Raw genomic sequence first — 17,132 nt, forward strand, 5'->3', positions numbered from 1 at the left:
TTTTTTTACCTTTTACATTCTGATGATCTTTCTTGTTCTCTTTCTAGTTTATAGGAGGCTGGTACTTTTACATCCACGCATACAAAGCACTGAAGCACAGAACTGCAAACATGGACGTGCTGATCGTCCTGGCGACCTCCATTGCCTTTGTGTACTCCTGTGTTATCCTGCTGGTCGCAATGATTGAGAAGGCCAGAGTGAATCCCATAACCTTTTTTGACACCCCTCCTATGCTTTTTGTCTTCATCTCATTGGGAAGATGGCTGGAGCACGTTGCAAAGGTAATCGTATTTGTGAATGAATTGATTAAAAACAGTAACTGGTTGACCACATAATAATTGCTCTAGAGAGCTGTTGGTAAGAAGCTATTGCAACTACACACTGTGACTCTTTCTTAGTCAGCTGCTGCTTTTCCTATGACTTGCAAGTTGACAGTATCTTTATGCATGACCTCAGAAGTGCAGCATTGAATTATAGGAGAGGACTGTTTGGTGCATTCATACACCTTTACCATAATGTGTGTTACTTTCATATGTGAAACTATTTAAATACTAAAAGAGAATTAATAAATGTAAAGACAATTGTCTTGACAGTGAAGACATTGAAAAAGACTTCTAGTCATAACATTTGTCACTGACTATATTAAGTTTCTTTTAGTATTTCTAAATGCAGCAGTAGTACGGGTTTAATAGTTATGGAGGATATATAAAATTATGTGATGGCAATGCATATTAGCTAAGATTTACTGGAATTATTTTATTTATAGCTCTAAATCTGGAATGCAGAGTCTTCTAAATGTATTTCATTTTTGTTTTTTCAGAGTAAAACTTCAGAAGCTTTGGCCAAGCTGATGTCCCTGCAGGCTACAGAAGCCACTGTTGTAACTCTGCGGCCTGACAAGTCAGTGCTGAGGTATGAAAATAATGTGCTTTGGACTCATCTTGTGTTTGTCAACCTTTTTGATACCATGGTGTGACAGGATAGCGTCACGGCCCAAGCTGTTACTGATGGAAAAGAGACTCTGAGAAAGAAGCTGTGGTGAAGTGCTGTATAGAGACTCGGAGACAGAAGCTGCAGTGAAGCTCTGTATAGAAACTCAGAGACAGAAGCTACAGTGAAGCGATGTATAGAGACTCAGAGACAGAAGCTGCAGTAAAGCGCTGTATAGAGACAGAGAAAGAAGATGCGGTGAAGCGCTGTACAGAGACTCACACAGAAGCTACACTGAAGCACTGTATAGGGACAAGCTGCAGTGAAGCGCTGTATAGAGACTAGCTGCAGTGAAACGCTGTATAGAGACTCAGAGGCCGAAGCTGCAGTGAAGCGCTGTTGCACTCATTTATTAAATAAAAAAAGGAACAAAACACAGAAATAAATAAACAGGCACAAGGGCCAAAACAAAAGGTTTAAACAAATGTACACAAATAACTGCTGTCAGACTGGGCATTCGCCTTCACTGAACTGCTCCAAACAAACAGCAACACACTGATCAAAAACTCACCTACTCCCTCCACCAGACAAAGGATTTCCTTATATACATGTGGCCGCTCCCCAGTTAACACAAATTACCTAATTGTGGAATGGCCACACCTGTGATTGCTGGCAGGGATAGATTTAACCCCATCCTTGCCAACCTTACATTCCCACACACACATTACCTAGGGGTAGGAAATGTGCTGGTTGCTTTGAGATAAGTAGAATTCAACTATGGGATGTTGATAGTTAGAGTTTTAGTTTAGCTGTAAAAAAAATATGCAGCCCAAATGTAGGTGTAAGCCAGTGTATTTCATAATCTCAGTGACATACTGTACACATCCAATTCTATACACAATGCAGTAATTCTTATGACTTTTATTATTGGTTACAAACATTCCCAATACATTAAAATGTAACATTTAAATGTGTTTAGTACTAAAGTTTTAGGGGTTAGTTTTAGTTTAGTTTCAAATGCTTCCTTCCAGGTCTGATTGAATTATCTTTATTAAATACCAAATGAAACAAATAAGTATGCTATACAGAGGCAAGCATATACAGACAGAGAGAAACACCATATGGTCCCACAATTTGATACTCCCAGTAACATAATAAATAATGTTAGTACCAAGTTTCATGACATTTGGTAAAGCAGTTCTCCAGTTCTATGTAAAGTGTAACACATATATACAGTGCGTTCCATACAAAAGTTTCCCTGGAGCACGGCAAATCACAAGATAACTTGAGCAAGTCAAACTCAACACGTATCTGTGGGTGATGATGAAAAAGCAGAAGCCTTGTGTAACAGAAATGATGAGCAAACTCCAGGACCCTCTTGTTTCCTTTTTGTCTCTTCAGTGAGGAGCAGGTGGAGGTTGAGCTGGTGCAGCGTGGAGACATCGTTAAAGTGGTCCCTGGAGGGAAATTCCCTGTGGACGGCAGAGTGATTGAAGGGCACTCCATGGCAGACGAATCTCTAATAACAGGTAAGAAAGATTGCAAGTGGGGCCTATTACCTGTAACACAGGAAGTGAATGGGGAGTGAAAAACAAGTTTCTCAATCAATCTTAGTGGTAGGATATATTTGGTTTACCTAAATCAAAATGGAAAATTAAGTCAAAACAATGTTAATATGATAATGACAGGTTAGAGCATGTTATTTTAATCCTATGTTACTACACCTTGTAGTGCATGTTTACGATATACAGTCGTTCTAGTTGAATGCCCGTGAATTAAATTGTCTTTAGAAAATGAGATTGTTTTAAACAATATGGCCCACAAAGACAGTTTCCAGTGTAGATATCGACTACTTGAGTAGACATCCCATGCTGGTAATTTATTTAAAAAAAAAAAAAAAACTTGCATTAGGAAATGAGAAAATTGACACATGAGAGGAGGCAATTCGGCCCATGTAAGCTTGTCTGGTTCCTAGTAGCTGATTGATCTCATGAAGCTGTTAATATTGTTCTAAAAGTAAAAGTCTTTCTTTTTTTCTTAATGGATGTTGGGTGATGAGAAGTGTTTCTGTTTTGTTATTCCCCCTTTGTAGATGTTTTGACTAATGCCTTAATCAGCGTTACGAGTTGAACTGTTTCAGTGGTGCCCACCCTCCAGTGATATTCAGTGGCCAATGCAATCCGTTACGACCACTGTATTGTTTATAACAGTTAGTAATACTTGTAACTGGCTGTTAAAGGGGATCACACTGACCTATATCTACTAGGGCTGGGATGATATTGTTTTTTTTTTTTTTTTTTTTTTTTTACTATCGAGGCATCGTTTTCATAAAGACCCTATGCATCGTTTTTTCAGAACGCAAAAGAAATGTGTAAATAACAAGTACATATACACCCACCCCTCGTTATATCGCCTCTTGCTATACTGTGGATTCGGATCAATCTTGGAGTTGGCGCCCCATTTTTACTGTCTTTAAATGCTTATGCCTTAGCTGCAATATACATAAGCATTTACAATTACTGTTCGTTTTATTTCATACTGCACGTCACAAACAACAATATACAAAACAATTAAAAACAAAGCATTACTATTGTACTGTTATCATATACACACGTATTTCACAATAACACAAAGCAAATTAAATATCTACTTGCTGAAGTGTTTTTTATTTTAGCCAACGAGGTGCTCACGTGTGGCGCTAGCAAAAGCCACAAGGCAGTGACGCCAGCACCCTAGCAACAAGCCTCCTATGTTGTTAGGAATTGATTCTTTCAATGCAGCAGGTTTGTGCATTTGAAAGGACAGAAAGACTCATGAAATTAATTGGAGACTGAAGTCGATGAGAAGCAGTTACCTTCCACTGTACATATTAAAATGGTGAGCTGCTTTTTATACAAAAAATGAGAAAAAGCAGGTTGCATAGACGATTTATACTGGACCCTGACACACCCGATAACACGAGGGAGTGGTTGTACAGTATTTATTTGTTAGCCTATTTGTTTTTCTATGGGTCTCTCGGTAAATTGCAGCCCTTGATATATAGCGAATTTATTTTGGACCTCGACACCCATGATGTATTGAGTGGGTGGTGTATTTTGATGAAATCTGATCATGAAATGTAAAAGTTTCTCTGGTTAAAACTACACATTTCTAATTATTTATGTATAGTCACACTGTCGGCGTGGATCCCCACAAAAATATTATAAATTTATACAAATATTATTGTTTTACCTTAAGATGTCTTGACAGCAACTGGATTAGAGAAGAAAAAAAAAACTCCCCAAAGGGGAACACAAGAATAACTATTTACAAATCCAACGTAACAAAGTCTGTGCTCTCTTTGTTCCACCTTGTTTGTATGTGTCTGTTTGTTTTCTATTTAAAGCACTTTTGCCATCTCACTCTTTTTAAAATGTGCAACCTGTATCCTTGCTGTACATCCTCCAAGCTTTTCTGAATGCAGAGATTTATATTGTGCCCTGCACAGCTTACTCTTGCCAACTACTAAAAAGTAACACAGCATGCTCGCTTGCAGAAAGCAAAGACATTGCTCTGCACACCTTGGCTGCTTTGTCTTAAACACAAGCTGTTACTTTTGTAGCCACTTCAAACTATGTGTTTATCTGAATGATCGTTTCTGCTAAATCCACAGCTGTGTGTCTCTCGTGTAATTTTCGTGTCGCAGATACTTTCAATAACATGCACCTAAGAATGTAATCACAATTTTACAAGCAATATAAGTAAAATATGTACATTTATGTGTGTGTGTGTGTGCGTTCATAAAGAAAGAAGGAGAGGCAACTCCTCACTCCCCACGCCCAACCTCATTCCATTCCTCTCGTTCCAGGGGAGGCCATGCCTGTCACCAAGAAGCCAGGGAGCTCTGTCATTGCGGGCTCCATCAACCAGCATGGCTCGCTGCTCGTCACCGCTACACATGTGGGAGCCGACACCACCCTGTCTCAGATCGTCAAACTCGTGGAGGAGGCGCAGACCTCAAAGGTCACTTATGGTTTTATTTTTAATTTTAATTTTGTATTGTTTAAATTCAACTGTTGACTTAGGCAACAGCACATTCTATCGTGTTTTTAGAGCCAATAGCAGTTACAGGAATCAGGCAACAAATATGACAAGAATTATAAGATAAAGAACAAATATTATTCATGGGTTTGTGCATATACTGGATCTACCTATTAACTAAATAGTGCTATTGTTTTACTGAGAATACAAATACTGATAATACAGAGCTTACATTTTCAGCAAAGGCTTGCATAGTGTGAACAAACATGTTTTTATCTGATAATAATAAGAACGTTGTAAAGCAAAAATGGTCAAACTAAACTAACTAGGGCTGTGTTTGAAGATTTATTCGCTAGCCAGGAATTCAAAGGTAGTTTTAAACCTTTGAAGGTTGTCAGGTTCATTCACACACTGTTTTTTTTTTTTTTTTTCTGGTTTGACAATGTGTGAATACTAATAAATCACACATTCAATGTCACTCATGCAAAAATTGGATCTTTCGATTTGTATAATGAATATTACTTAAACAAAAGTTATAATCGTTATATGTAGCAGCTCTACATGGCGCTGTTGCTATGTATGGAGCAGGGTATACTATAAGGCACTGGGGGTATCTATAGCAGTTGCAATGCTTCAGTAAAATATGTACTGAATACCTAGTGTACAAGGTAGTACATGGTAGAATGTGTTTGAAACACAAAATATACGCTAACGTTAATAATTTTAATTTAAAAAACCGAGCACCGTCCACTCTTCCCCCTTCCAGCTCATGTTATCCAGAGGCAAACCTTTAATTTCTTCATTCGCTACCTCGAAAGCAAAGCGCTGTTATAGCGTAAGCTTTTTGAAAGAAATGTCTCAAAACCCCTCTGCTGTTTGGGATTTTTTTGTTAAATGCCTAGATGACCAAAAAGAATATATCTGAATGCAAACTGTGCAAGTGACTGTTGATGTATCATGGAGCACAACCAAAGTCACAGGAAGCTGTGTGGTCCAGTGGTTAAGGAAACAGGCTTGTAACCAGGAGGTCCCCAGTTCAAATCCAGGCTCAGCCACTGACTCACTGTGTGACCCTGAGCAAGTCACTTAACCTCCTTGTGCTCCATGTTGCGGGTGAGCATTTGTTGTAGTAGGTGAGTGGATAAAGGCGCCTGCTAAATAAACTAATAATAATAATAATAATAAATGTGAGTGATAACCTGCTTGGAACGGTGTTAAATAAAGCTTTGTCATCTTCAGAGTTTACAAAATTATCCTTTATTACCAAGTCTGCTTCTTAAAGGTTCAGCATGTCACAGTTTGACATTAACCTTACCTTAAGTACACAGATTGTTTTTCATTCTCATTGTATATATTGTGGCTGTACAGGAATAAGATCTATTTTAATTGAATGCCCATGCCTCTGGGATTGGTAAATGGTACAATGTTAATCTCATGATTTATACAGTACTTTATGTCTATAATTATATAACCCTCTTAATCTTCCTCTCCCCCAGGCTCCAATCCAACAGTTTGCAGACAAGCTCAGTGGATATTTTGTCCCCTTCATTGTTGGGGTTTCAGTCATTACATTTATTGCTTGGGTCGTGATTGGATTTGTGGACTTTGAACTAGTGGAGAAATATTTCCAAGTAAGTTGTGCTGCTCTCCCATTCTCGCTTATGGGAAATGCTATTCCCCACTATAGAATTACAACTCTGTTTCTGTCTGACAGGAGCCGTACAGCATGCCCTGTTGTGGGACACTATATTAGTCAAATAACATCATGGTGTTTTTTTTTTACTGATCAAAACTGTTCAGATCCTAGAAATAGACCCCCATCAGTATCTAGGACAGCACTGATTCAAAGTGACGAGTCTGCCAAGTGTAAATTGTTCTGGAGAGATACGTGACCATTCCACAGTTATTACTGCCTTAACTGTCTCAGAGGAGGTCTAACTTATTTTTAAAAATAGATTTAAAGTTTTCAATGCAGCTCTAAATTATGTCTAGTATTCCAGAAGAATAACCTAAAACTGCTTCATTTTAGACAGTCATTATAGAGGTGAGTACGACAGTGATAAAGTCATTATTTAAGTTATATATATATATATATATATATATATATATATATATATATATATATTAGAGCTGTCAATTAATTGCAGTTAGCTTCTGTGATCCTCTGTCTTGACCCTCTTAGCACACCATAACTGGTGCACACCATTTTAATATACTCAAGCACATGCAATGCAAAGAGTGCAGTTGCCGTTTGCATAGAAAGTTAGTCACAGAACTGCATTATTTAGCAAAGTACTTAAAGTGAAGACTTGTGAATGGGAAGTTTATTTAAAAAACCTCTATGACGTATCTACTGTCAAACTGAGTTTCAGTATCACAAATATAAGCTAATCTAATCTGAAGCAGCACGTGCGTGCTCAACACGCTGTCACTTCTCAAAATACACTGTCTAGCAACAACACAACAAATGAAACCTGTCAGTTTCACTTGTAGAAATTCAGGATCGCTGCAATCTTAAGTTATTGATAAAAGAGAATCCTTTTTTATTTTATTTTAAGAAAGTATACAGTGTAATTTAAAATATATAAAGGTGAGTAATAAACTGATTCCATTGTCATTTAGCAGTTGGTTTAAACAATTTAACAGCAAATGCTGGAATGTTTCTGTATAATTGTGTGTAAATAAATATAAAACTATAAAGAAGGGGCAACACTATTAATCCAGAAATAGGACAACAGGTTTTTTTTACGCTGGGTTGTTTTTTGGATGATGATGATGATGATGATGATGATGAGAATACTAACAATACAATACAAACTTCATTTCATATAACGGTCTTCGTGCTAGCATTCCTGGGTGCTTTACAAAAGAAATATAAGATAGTCTGTGTCTAATATATAATCCAGCTACAAATAAACAGACCCAAACAAATACATTTTCAAACAGGATTTAAAACATTAAATTGTCCTAGCATTCCTGATATGAATCAGGCGCAAGTCCCAAATACAAGAGGCATTATAACTAAATGCCCTGGCTCTGAGAGAGTTTTCCAATCTCACAGCGGACCAGGGACATATGGGGTCAGCAGATCTTGAAAATAAGAAGGTCCAAGATCATATAAGACCTTCATAGGTAATAAGAAGAAGAACTTTAAATAATAATAATAATAATAATAATAATAATAGCATCGGTAAGAAAACAAACTTGAATGACAAGGATGCAATAATTGTATCAATTAAATATGCAATTAAAACTTAGCAGCAATTAATTAAATTAATTTCTAAAGCAGCTGGAAGCATGTGCTGTCTGCAATAAGGTGGAGGGATTTCTGTAGTCCTGCACAAATCATGGTAGCAGTAATCTTGAACTACCTAATGTTACTTTTGGATACAGTATTCCAAAAATGGTGATAATCGGGGTCTGTGAAGCCAGCTCATTATATAGCATGATTAAGGTGGCACTGTGAGATTTGACCTGCTTGTATTTTGCTCAGGGTTATAACAAGAGCATCTCCCGCACGGAGGTGGTGATCCGCTTTGCCTTCCAAGCCTCCATCACAGTGCTGTGCATCGCCTGCCCCTGCTCCCTGGGGCTGGCTACCCCCACCGCTGTGATGGTGGGCACGGGGGTGGGAGCTCAGAACGGCATCCTCATCAAGGGAGGGGAGCCTCTGGAGATGGCACACAAGGTAAGCGCCCCAGGGAACTCGCTGAATCAACCTCTTCTGTTACCACTTCCATGAGGACTGGATGGGATTGCCCAGACCTGATGGAGGGTTGGTGCTGTTACAGGGCAAGGAACTTACTGATAATGTAATGCTGTTATTGGTGTGGTCTTCAGATGAAACTGGTTACAATGAAAGAGTTTACTGTATCTTGAGGAGTCATTTCCCCTGTGAAAGATAATAGAAGGGATGGCTTTCAAAGCTTTTTATTCCAAAGTGTAAGTTAGTCTATTTTTTTTTTTAAATGAGAAAAGCCCCTGTTAAAGTTACAAAACTGGGAAAAAATAATATTTTTTAATTGTAATGTATTTTAAGCAAGGTTTGGCTGTTTATTGAAAGAGGTTCCTACTTCAGATTTAAAAAAAGATTAGAAAGTTCTTGTATATTATCTGAAAATAAAAGCGAAAGCAACACACGTTTAGAGAAACATACTTTATTTTAATGGATTGTAAAGTTAGAACCTTTTTTATGGGCATTGGAATATAATAATCTGTTTTCATTCTGATGGTAAACAGCACCTCTTGCTGGAGAAATCATGAAAAAGGTTTTCCTCTATATTATGGTTATGGTTTATATCCTGTTGATTTTTATTGTTGATCATATTTTTGGAGTAAAAAATACATAGTTTTATATTTTCATGATCAGTTGTTTATCGGCAGGCTGTTTTATCATATTCCAATTTTTATTGTTGCAATTCAGTAATCCAGATGCTCCCATATCTTGTTTGGTGAAAAGCGCAGTAAATTAGCCAGAGTACAAGTATAATAACAGTTGATTTTATTTGAGATCAGACATGTGATTCCCCTTCAGCTCCACTCAAAAGGTGAGGTTGGTGTCATATCTGGGGTACAGCTGAGCTGATGCAAAGATATAAACCTATTACAACTGGAGGTATAAAAGGTGCAAACCAACATGAAAACATAAATGCTAAACGGAACAAGCATATTGTATTCCTGTAGCTATAGCATTGCAATAATGTCGCTGTTAATAAACTGTTCATTCATTCACTGCCTCATTCTATTCTTTGATTGGAAACGATCCTGCAGATAAACACGGTGGTGTTTGATAAAACAGGAACAGTGACCCATGGCACACCCAAAGTGATCCAAGCCAAGCTCCTGGTGGAGAGTAACCAAATGCCACGTGACAAACTCCTGGTGATCGTGGGGACAGCGGAGAACAACAGCGAGCATCCTCTGGGAGCAGCAGTCACCAAGTACTGCAAACAGGTGAGTGCACGTTTCAAACAGATACAGCAGGGATGGAAACAGCACTTCCATTGCAGAGCAGTTTGATCAGTTCCTAGACTTGCTAAGAGTTTAAGACACACCCAAGCATGTTACCTATACAGTATGGCTGATCAGGCTCACATTAAAACCTGGAATGAGGGATACTGCCATACACTAGGAGTCTTATTACCATCCCTGATACAGTCAACCCAGTATTGGCCCATGAGCAGGAATAGCACAAATGGAAATGTCGTCGTAGCCATCGCCAACTTACTGGTATTATAAATTGCCCAAATAAATAAATAAACATTGTACTCTTGACTACTACTGCTGGTAACACAGGTTGTGTGTGCTGTATGTTCTGTGCACAGGGTGACGTCTGTACTAGTATTATATGTACTGTTATGAATACACACACAGCAGCAAGGAGTTTATCAGCCATCATGCACAGTTCGTTGTGAAATGAAAATAAACAACGAGGCATTTCCCTATGGTGCCTGACTGGGACATTTACTGTAAACCCAGTAAGTCAAAAAGTACATTATACCTAATCCGTGGACACAGCATAGCAATTCACAAGCATTTTCTTTTCTTCCTTTTATTGCTGTGGTCGTTGCAGTAAATTGTATCATTCACACGTTAGTGGTATAATTACTGGGTAACACTTTGGTTTGGTATCCTTTCAGTGATTATAAACAGTAGCAAAAAACAAACAAATCAATGGCAAAGGTGTATAACTATTGCAAAAGCAAAGTAGCACCATACAATTGGTGAGACAGACAGACCTGAAAAGACAGACTATCTGTTATAACTGAATATTCTAATCATATTCTAGAATTGTTTATAGTATCGTTAATACAATGTTTATAGCATGTTTATAATCAGTTATAATGGATACCTAAACTAAAGTGTTACCAATAAATGTCCGTCTTGATGATAAAGATCCTCAGTGACGGGCTTCTAATCAGGCGGACTGCGTTCTATTCTCTGTTCTCATTGTGCTTGTCTCTCAAGGTGCTGGGCACTGAGTCGCTGGGATCCTGCACAGACTTTCAGACGGTCCCTGGCTGTGGAGTCAGCTGCAAGGTCAGCAACACAGAGTCCCTGCTGCACAACAGAGAAAACGAGTCTGAGGAGAGGAACTCCAGAGATGCTGTGTTAGTCCAGATTGAGAACAGGACAGCCGACCACGCACACCCTTTGATTATTGAGCCTGAGCCTTCAAGTGAGTAAACAGGAAGACTGTTTACAGTACCATTGCATACTGGGATTATCTTTTTAAGTGTAATATGATATTCTATTGATCCTATTCACAAAGATGAACTTTGTTTGGTGTCTTCATTATGTGCTGATCTGCCCATCTTGCTACATAGTAAACACAATAACTGCCTTCCACTCCTAGCCTCCTGTAGATGTCAATAGGCTACCTAGTCATCTTGTTGAGGCAGAAACACTGTGATCCTTTAAGGCCCAACTTGACAAAGTACTGAGATCAATCAGTTACTAGGAACTAGATGAGCTTAGATGGGCTGAATGTCCTCTTTTTCGTAAAGATTGTTATGTTATGCTTTCTCCTGCCTAGCCTCTGTAATATCTCAGACCTACACAGTGCTGATAGGAAACCGCGAGTGGATGAAAAGAAACTGTCTCGAAATTAAAAGTGACGTTGACGGTGCCATGATTGAGCACGAGCGCAAAGGGCGCACTGCTATCCTCGTAGCCATTGATGGTAAGGACACACTCAATCTCAAGAACAAGATCGTCTGAGATTACTTGGGATTCGACTTCAATTCAGCAGATAACTTTTTGTTTCGTAGGCCTCCTGTGTGCAATGATCGCGATCGCAGACACAGTAAAACCTGAAGCGGCGCTTGCTGTCTACACTTTGAAATCCATGGGGCTGGAGGTGATTTTGATGACCGGTGACAACAGTAAAACTGCCAGAGCCATAGCCGCACAGGTAGGTTTTGATTCCTGGGCTGGGTTTTTACTAACTACCTCATCAAACCAACTGAAATAATAAAAAAAAAACTGTGTTGAGCTTCTGTAACTGGAATCAGTCTGCATCAGATCTTTGTGTTGAAGTTAACACTATAATACCCATTGATGTATCACATACAGCATTACGCCACCCCTGTAGCATATTGTGTTTACAATCCAGCCTCAAAAGCCAACATCTTCATATGCTATGTACAGTGCTCCTCTTTATAACGCTGTAGTCTGGAGCCATACTTATGAGACCACATGTGGCAAAGTGGCTGCTGTTTATTTACAGGTGCAGAGGTGATGCAGTGCACGAATAAAACAGACAAAAAATTGTAATCTGGTGTGGAAAAGTGTATTTTATTGTTTGTAATCCTGGTAATATTGTTTTTAAACTCCAGTATTACACAGCGATGTGTAAAACACGGAGGACAGTAACAGGGATTTGCAGCCCTAAATAGTAAACACCGGTATCTCTCCCACAATATAGAAATGCGGCCACCAGTCCTGGGTGCGTGCTGTAGTGCTCGTGGTGGGTGATACAGTTTATAGAGTGACAAATAGTGAAGTGCTGTTCCGGGTTTTACTGCTGGCCCTTAGCGACAGCTCCGGAACATGTTAGCCGCCTAGAGTTTGCCATCTTCCAGGCTGACCGACTTCCCAGCCCTGGAAATGAACTGTCGGGCCAGCCTGTCCAAAGGACCATACCTTCGCTGCTTTGAACCCTCACAGGTCGGGAGAGAGATTTGCAACCAAGATTCATTATATTTCTGTCACACCATGCAATTTGTGTTCCGCTGTATAATGAGAATGAAAGTGCTGTTGAATGGCATTATGGGGCAAACAGTAGTCAAGACCATGCCTTAAAGTAGTATCTTTTCTCGGTCATCTCTTACTGTTTGACTTGTTTTGCAGGTTGGCATCACAAAAGTGTTTGCAGAGGTCCTCCCCTCCCACAAGGTGGCAAAGGTGGAGCAGCTCCAGAAGGAGGGGAAGCACGTGGCGATGGTTGGGGACGGGGTCAACGACTCGCCAGCTCTCGCCATGGCAGACGTGGGAATTGCCATTGGCACAGGGACCGACGTGGCCATTGAAGCGGCAGGCGTTGTGTTAATCAGAGTAAGTGCTATTGTACTGTAAAACCAGCCATCGTGTGTTGAAAGAAGATGTCAATATTTTGTGGGTATCCAGCAGTGGGGATGTAGTGGAGAACCACTTCTCCAGTTGTGTTGAAACTTGATATTAATATTCATATTAAATGCCACACCTGCATTTTCCATTTCCATACTGGGGATGTTGTTCATGGGGAGCTGTGTTTTCTTTATACTGTCATGTTGTGTTCACAGCCTTGGAAGGTACATGCTTGTTACTGACTCATGTATCAGTTGGTATCAAATATAAACTGCAGTTCAAGTGGTGGTGTTTTTTCTTCCAGAATGATCTGTTGGATGTGGTTGGGAGCATTGACTTATCTAAGAAGACTGTGAGAAGGATTCGGATTAATTTTGTTTTTGCTTTAATTTATAACATTGTCGGGATTCCTGTAGCAGCTGGTAAGCAATGCTCAGTGTGCTTTTTCTCTCTGTTGCTTTAACACTAAATTGAAAATATAGTTCTGTATTTATTAAAGCATTTATGATCACCGGTAATTCAGTGGTATTTATTTATTTATTTATTTAATTATGTGTTTATTTTTTCTTTAAATGTAATATACTAAATGAAAGCGAATGACCACACCACCTTTTGTTTATATATCACTTCAATAACAGCACAGCACAACACATGTATCAGTGTAAAATAATAATTAGAACAATGAACTGGAAAGTGATTGACTAGCCCTTCATTTCCTTTAGTTTTGCAGTCTGGATGAAGATCTGGTCAGCCTTGTTCCAAATGGGCATTATTCCACACTACAGCTCTGACCAAAAGTTTTGCATCACTCTATAGAATGAACAAATTTTGCTTTGTAAAGTCAAATTAAACCTGCTGAATAATGTTACGTTAACATATTGAATTGCATACCCCTTTGTAATTTTGCATATACTGTACTTAACGAAGAAATGACAAAAATTGAAAAACGTGACATTTCAAAATCTAACATTAAAATACTGTACTACTATTATGGCTTCCGGTTGACTTCTGTGATACCATTTTGTAGTTTCTTTGATTACATGATGTTAAATAAAAGATCTAAATTATGTTCAGATATGTATTTTTTTTAATTATGTCTTAATCCTACAATCCTTGGAGATGCAAAACTTTTGACCATAGCTGTAGGCAGTGCCGTTGTCCCTCTTCTTCCATGAGCATTACATGTGTGTTTAAAGCAAGAAGCAGACAAGTCTACAGCCTGTGTCTGATGTGTGCTGTTCCCCTAGGGGTGTTTCTCCCCATTGGCCTGGTGTTGCAGCCCTGGATGGCATCTGCTGCAATGGCTGCATCCTCTGTTTCAGTGGTGCTGTCTTCATTATTACTCAAACTGTAAGTACTGTGAACAAGGGTTCTGTTAAAGGTTAATGCAATTCTATCATTAGAAAATGAGCAGAACATGTCACACAGCACCAGAGAGGAGACTCATAGCATTGCCTTTGCTGTACCCTGTGCTGTTCACATCACGTCAAATTTATAACCTATTCCTGGTTTTCATGATCAGAGAATGTTTCTTCTGACGAACGCTTTTGAATAAAAGTTGAGAAATGTACTCCCAGGGTAGTTTCTGACCCATGATATGTGTGAATAAACTGTTTTATATAATTAGTAAGAAACGACTCAAACTGATAATTTAATTAAGATATTCGGCATAGTTGTTTCTTGCTAGTTTTAGCAAGTGAATCAGGAGCCTCTGTTGTAATCCAGAGAAGTAGTTGACATAGAATATGTATCTCACTACAGCTAAAAACAAATCTCCATGGTGTGGTTGATTTGAAAAGGGTGTCTTTTGAACCCCTTTTTCTTTCTCTCTTAGTTACACTAAACCAAGTGCTGAGAAGTTGGAAGCACGAGCCCGAGGCCAGTTCAGACAGAAGAGCCTTTCTGACATCAGCGTCCACATTGGAATCGACGACACGAGGCGCCAGTCTCCAAAACTCAGCCTGCTGGACAGGATCATCAACTACAGCAGAGCCTCCATTAACTCCCTGAGGTCAGACAAGCGATCCCTGAACAGCATGGCTCTGACAGAGCCAGACAAGCACTCTCTCCTGGTGGGAGAGGAGACTGTCTGAGTCCTGAATACCTTCCTGCATTCACACCAGCTCCTCCCGCTCCCAGTCACCTCGTCGGCTGTAAAACTGATGTAGAAACATGCTGCTGCATTACATGGGCTTCTCGATCAGTTTCAAATCCTGATACAGGAACAATATGATATTTCAGCGATTCTTTTAGTAAGGCATGTATTTTTTTAAGAATGTTAACCCCTTTCTTCCCAGCCTGTGCAATGACAGTTGAACTCTTGCTGCATCCAGTTTGATTAGGTCATTGCAAATTCCAGTCCTGGTCATGGAAACATTGCACCATTGTTACAACTGGTGTTTGGAGATTTCCAGTAGGATATGGAAGAGTGGAATTTAATTTGCAGGGTATCTGAAGACACATCATATGCACGTATGGACTAATTGCACAATACGGTGATCAATGCAGAGGGTTTGGTCCTAGCGCACTGAACCCAGAAGATCTTCAATTGGCACAAAGCTAAATCTGTAATGGGTATTTCATATTGGTGCTTTCTAATTTGAAGCATTTCAGCTATTTAAGTGATTTTAATAGAAAAAAAAGATGTTTATAAGTTATCAGTCTTAGTTCAGTATTAAACATGCTGGTGATCAGTGTAGATGTTATTGGTAAAATTCATTTTGTTTATGGATATATTTAGCGCCTTGCTTTCGTAGCTCAAGCAAAATCTTTCATGTTTTTTGGCCATAAGGTGGCAGTGTACTTATGATGCTGTTGGAAATTAATGGAAGTGAGTAATTACGAAGTGGTAATAGATTTTTTTTCCATACTTTTTCATTTTTGCTGTTCAAAACTTTTTTTTATTCTGGGGGTTTAACAACTATTTATTCTAATTTTTTCTGAGTTTAAGAAGTGCCCAATCAATACATATTGTTGATATTTATTGAAAAATATAAGTAAACATCACTAGGAATTGGATCAGTCCCTGGAGCAGCCTGGAAGTCATATTGATCATTAAAGTGTTCCTTATAATGTACCGGAATCCTCCTGATATTCAGAATCCTTCTCCTTCATTCTTTCAGGTCCTGAACATGTAAGCGCTATCATAACAGTCACTGCACCTTAACATACAAAAAAAGCATCCATATATATATATATATATATATATATATATATATATATATATATATATATATATATATATATATATATATTATATTACATGCATAAGATCTAGAGACCCTTCTGTTTATATGTGTTGTTCCAATGTTCTGTAGATAACGCAGCGCCAAGATACTGATAGGAAAATTATAATTAAGATTGCAAACATCTGGGCTTATGTAACGTCAAAATGCCCTTTAAAATGCTCAGTGGAAAATACAAAACTCTAGAATATTTCTTGAATGACATATATGAAGAACAGAACTGTCTGCTTGCTTGCTGGGGTTATTTTATTTGTTCTTGTTACTGTGAGGAGCAACACAGATTATTAGACATATGCAGCCTCGAGCCAATATTTACTGCAAAGTTAAAATTATTTTGCATGACTATATGTCAGTTTCAGATACTGCAAAAGCTTCTTATTATATAGATCAGTGTTGTTCTATAACTGACCTCTTTCTCTGTATTTTATTGTGTTGAGTGAAGATAATAAGTAGGTCAGTAAATGGATCTCTCGCAGGTGTAAACACCAGCAGGGTTAATATAAAGAGTTAAAGGGTGGTCACATTGACGGACCCTGAGTGGCTTACCCGGTTAAAGGGCAGCAGTGTGAGTAATGCAGTCAGGGGAGCGCAGGTTCACGTCCTGGCTGTGCAAAATCACCGGACTTTTGATTCCACAGGATTGGCTCTGGTGCTCCTATGGGTTAGGGAGGCAAAACTGACAGGGGCTGTTTCTCCTGATCATGCTGCGCAGGCTCACGGAGAGCTCAAGCGGACACCAGCAGGGCTGGCCTTTGTCCTCCAGAGGTCGTCACTAGCTGGGTTGTCGGTGGTATCAGAGGTGGTCCTGTATACTTAATTTATCCTGAGCTTCTCTTGGGAATTTCTGTGGTTAGAGAACATAATTAGTTA

The 17,132-nt window shown here is 38.9% G+C and overlaps 1 protein-coding gene across 1 annotated transcript in view; it reads left to right on the forward strand.

Moving 5' to 3' along the window:
* The window catches only part of LOC121318686 (copper-transporting ATPase 1-like), a 37,438-nt gene extending 21,199 nt beyond the window's left edge, over window positions 1-16,239 (forward strand). The window contains exons 10-23 of the mRNA XM_041255617.1: window positions 48-281; window positions 821-912; window positions 2,332-2,459; window positions 4,778-4,932; window positions 6,447-6,581; window positions 8,444-8,638; window positions 9,721-9,903; window positions 10,918-11,128; window positions 11,486-11,632; window positions 11,721-11,863; window positions 12,802-13,005; window positions 13,322-13,439; window positions 14,265-14,367; window positions 14,852-16,239. Coding sequence (XP_041111551.1) covers window positions 48-281; window positions 821-912; window positions 2,332-2,459; window positions 4,778-4,932; window positions 6,447-6,581; window positions 8,444-8,638; window positions 9,721-9,903; window positions 10,918-11,128; window positions 11,486-11,632; window positions 11,721-11,863; window positions 12,802-13,005; window positions 13,322-13,439; window positions 14,265-14,367; window positions 14,852-15,110 — 2,307 coding nt within the window. The 3' untranslated portion in view covers window positions 15,111-16,239. The remainder of the gene's footprint in view (window positions 1-47; window positions 282-820; window positions 913-2,331; window positions 2,460-4,777; window positions 4,933-6,446; window positions 6,582-8,443; window positions 8,639-9,720; window positions 9,904-10,917; window positions 11,129-11,485; window positions 11,633-11,720; window positions 11,864-12,801; window positions 13,006-13,321; window positions 13,440-14,264; window positions 14,368-14,851) is intronic.
* The last annotated feature ends 893 nt before the right edge of the window (window positions 16,240-17,132 follow it).

Source organism: Polyodon spathula, chromosome 7 (genome assembly GCF_017654505.1).
Source record: "Polyodon spathula isolate WHYD16114869_AA chromosome 7, ASM1765450v1, whole genome shotgun sequence".
Classification (NCBI taxonomy): domain Eukaryota; kingdom Metazoa; phylum Chordata; class Actinopteri; order Acipenseriformes; family Polyodontidae; genus Polyodon; species Polyodon spathula.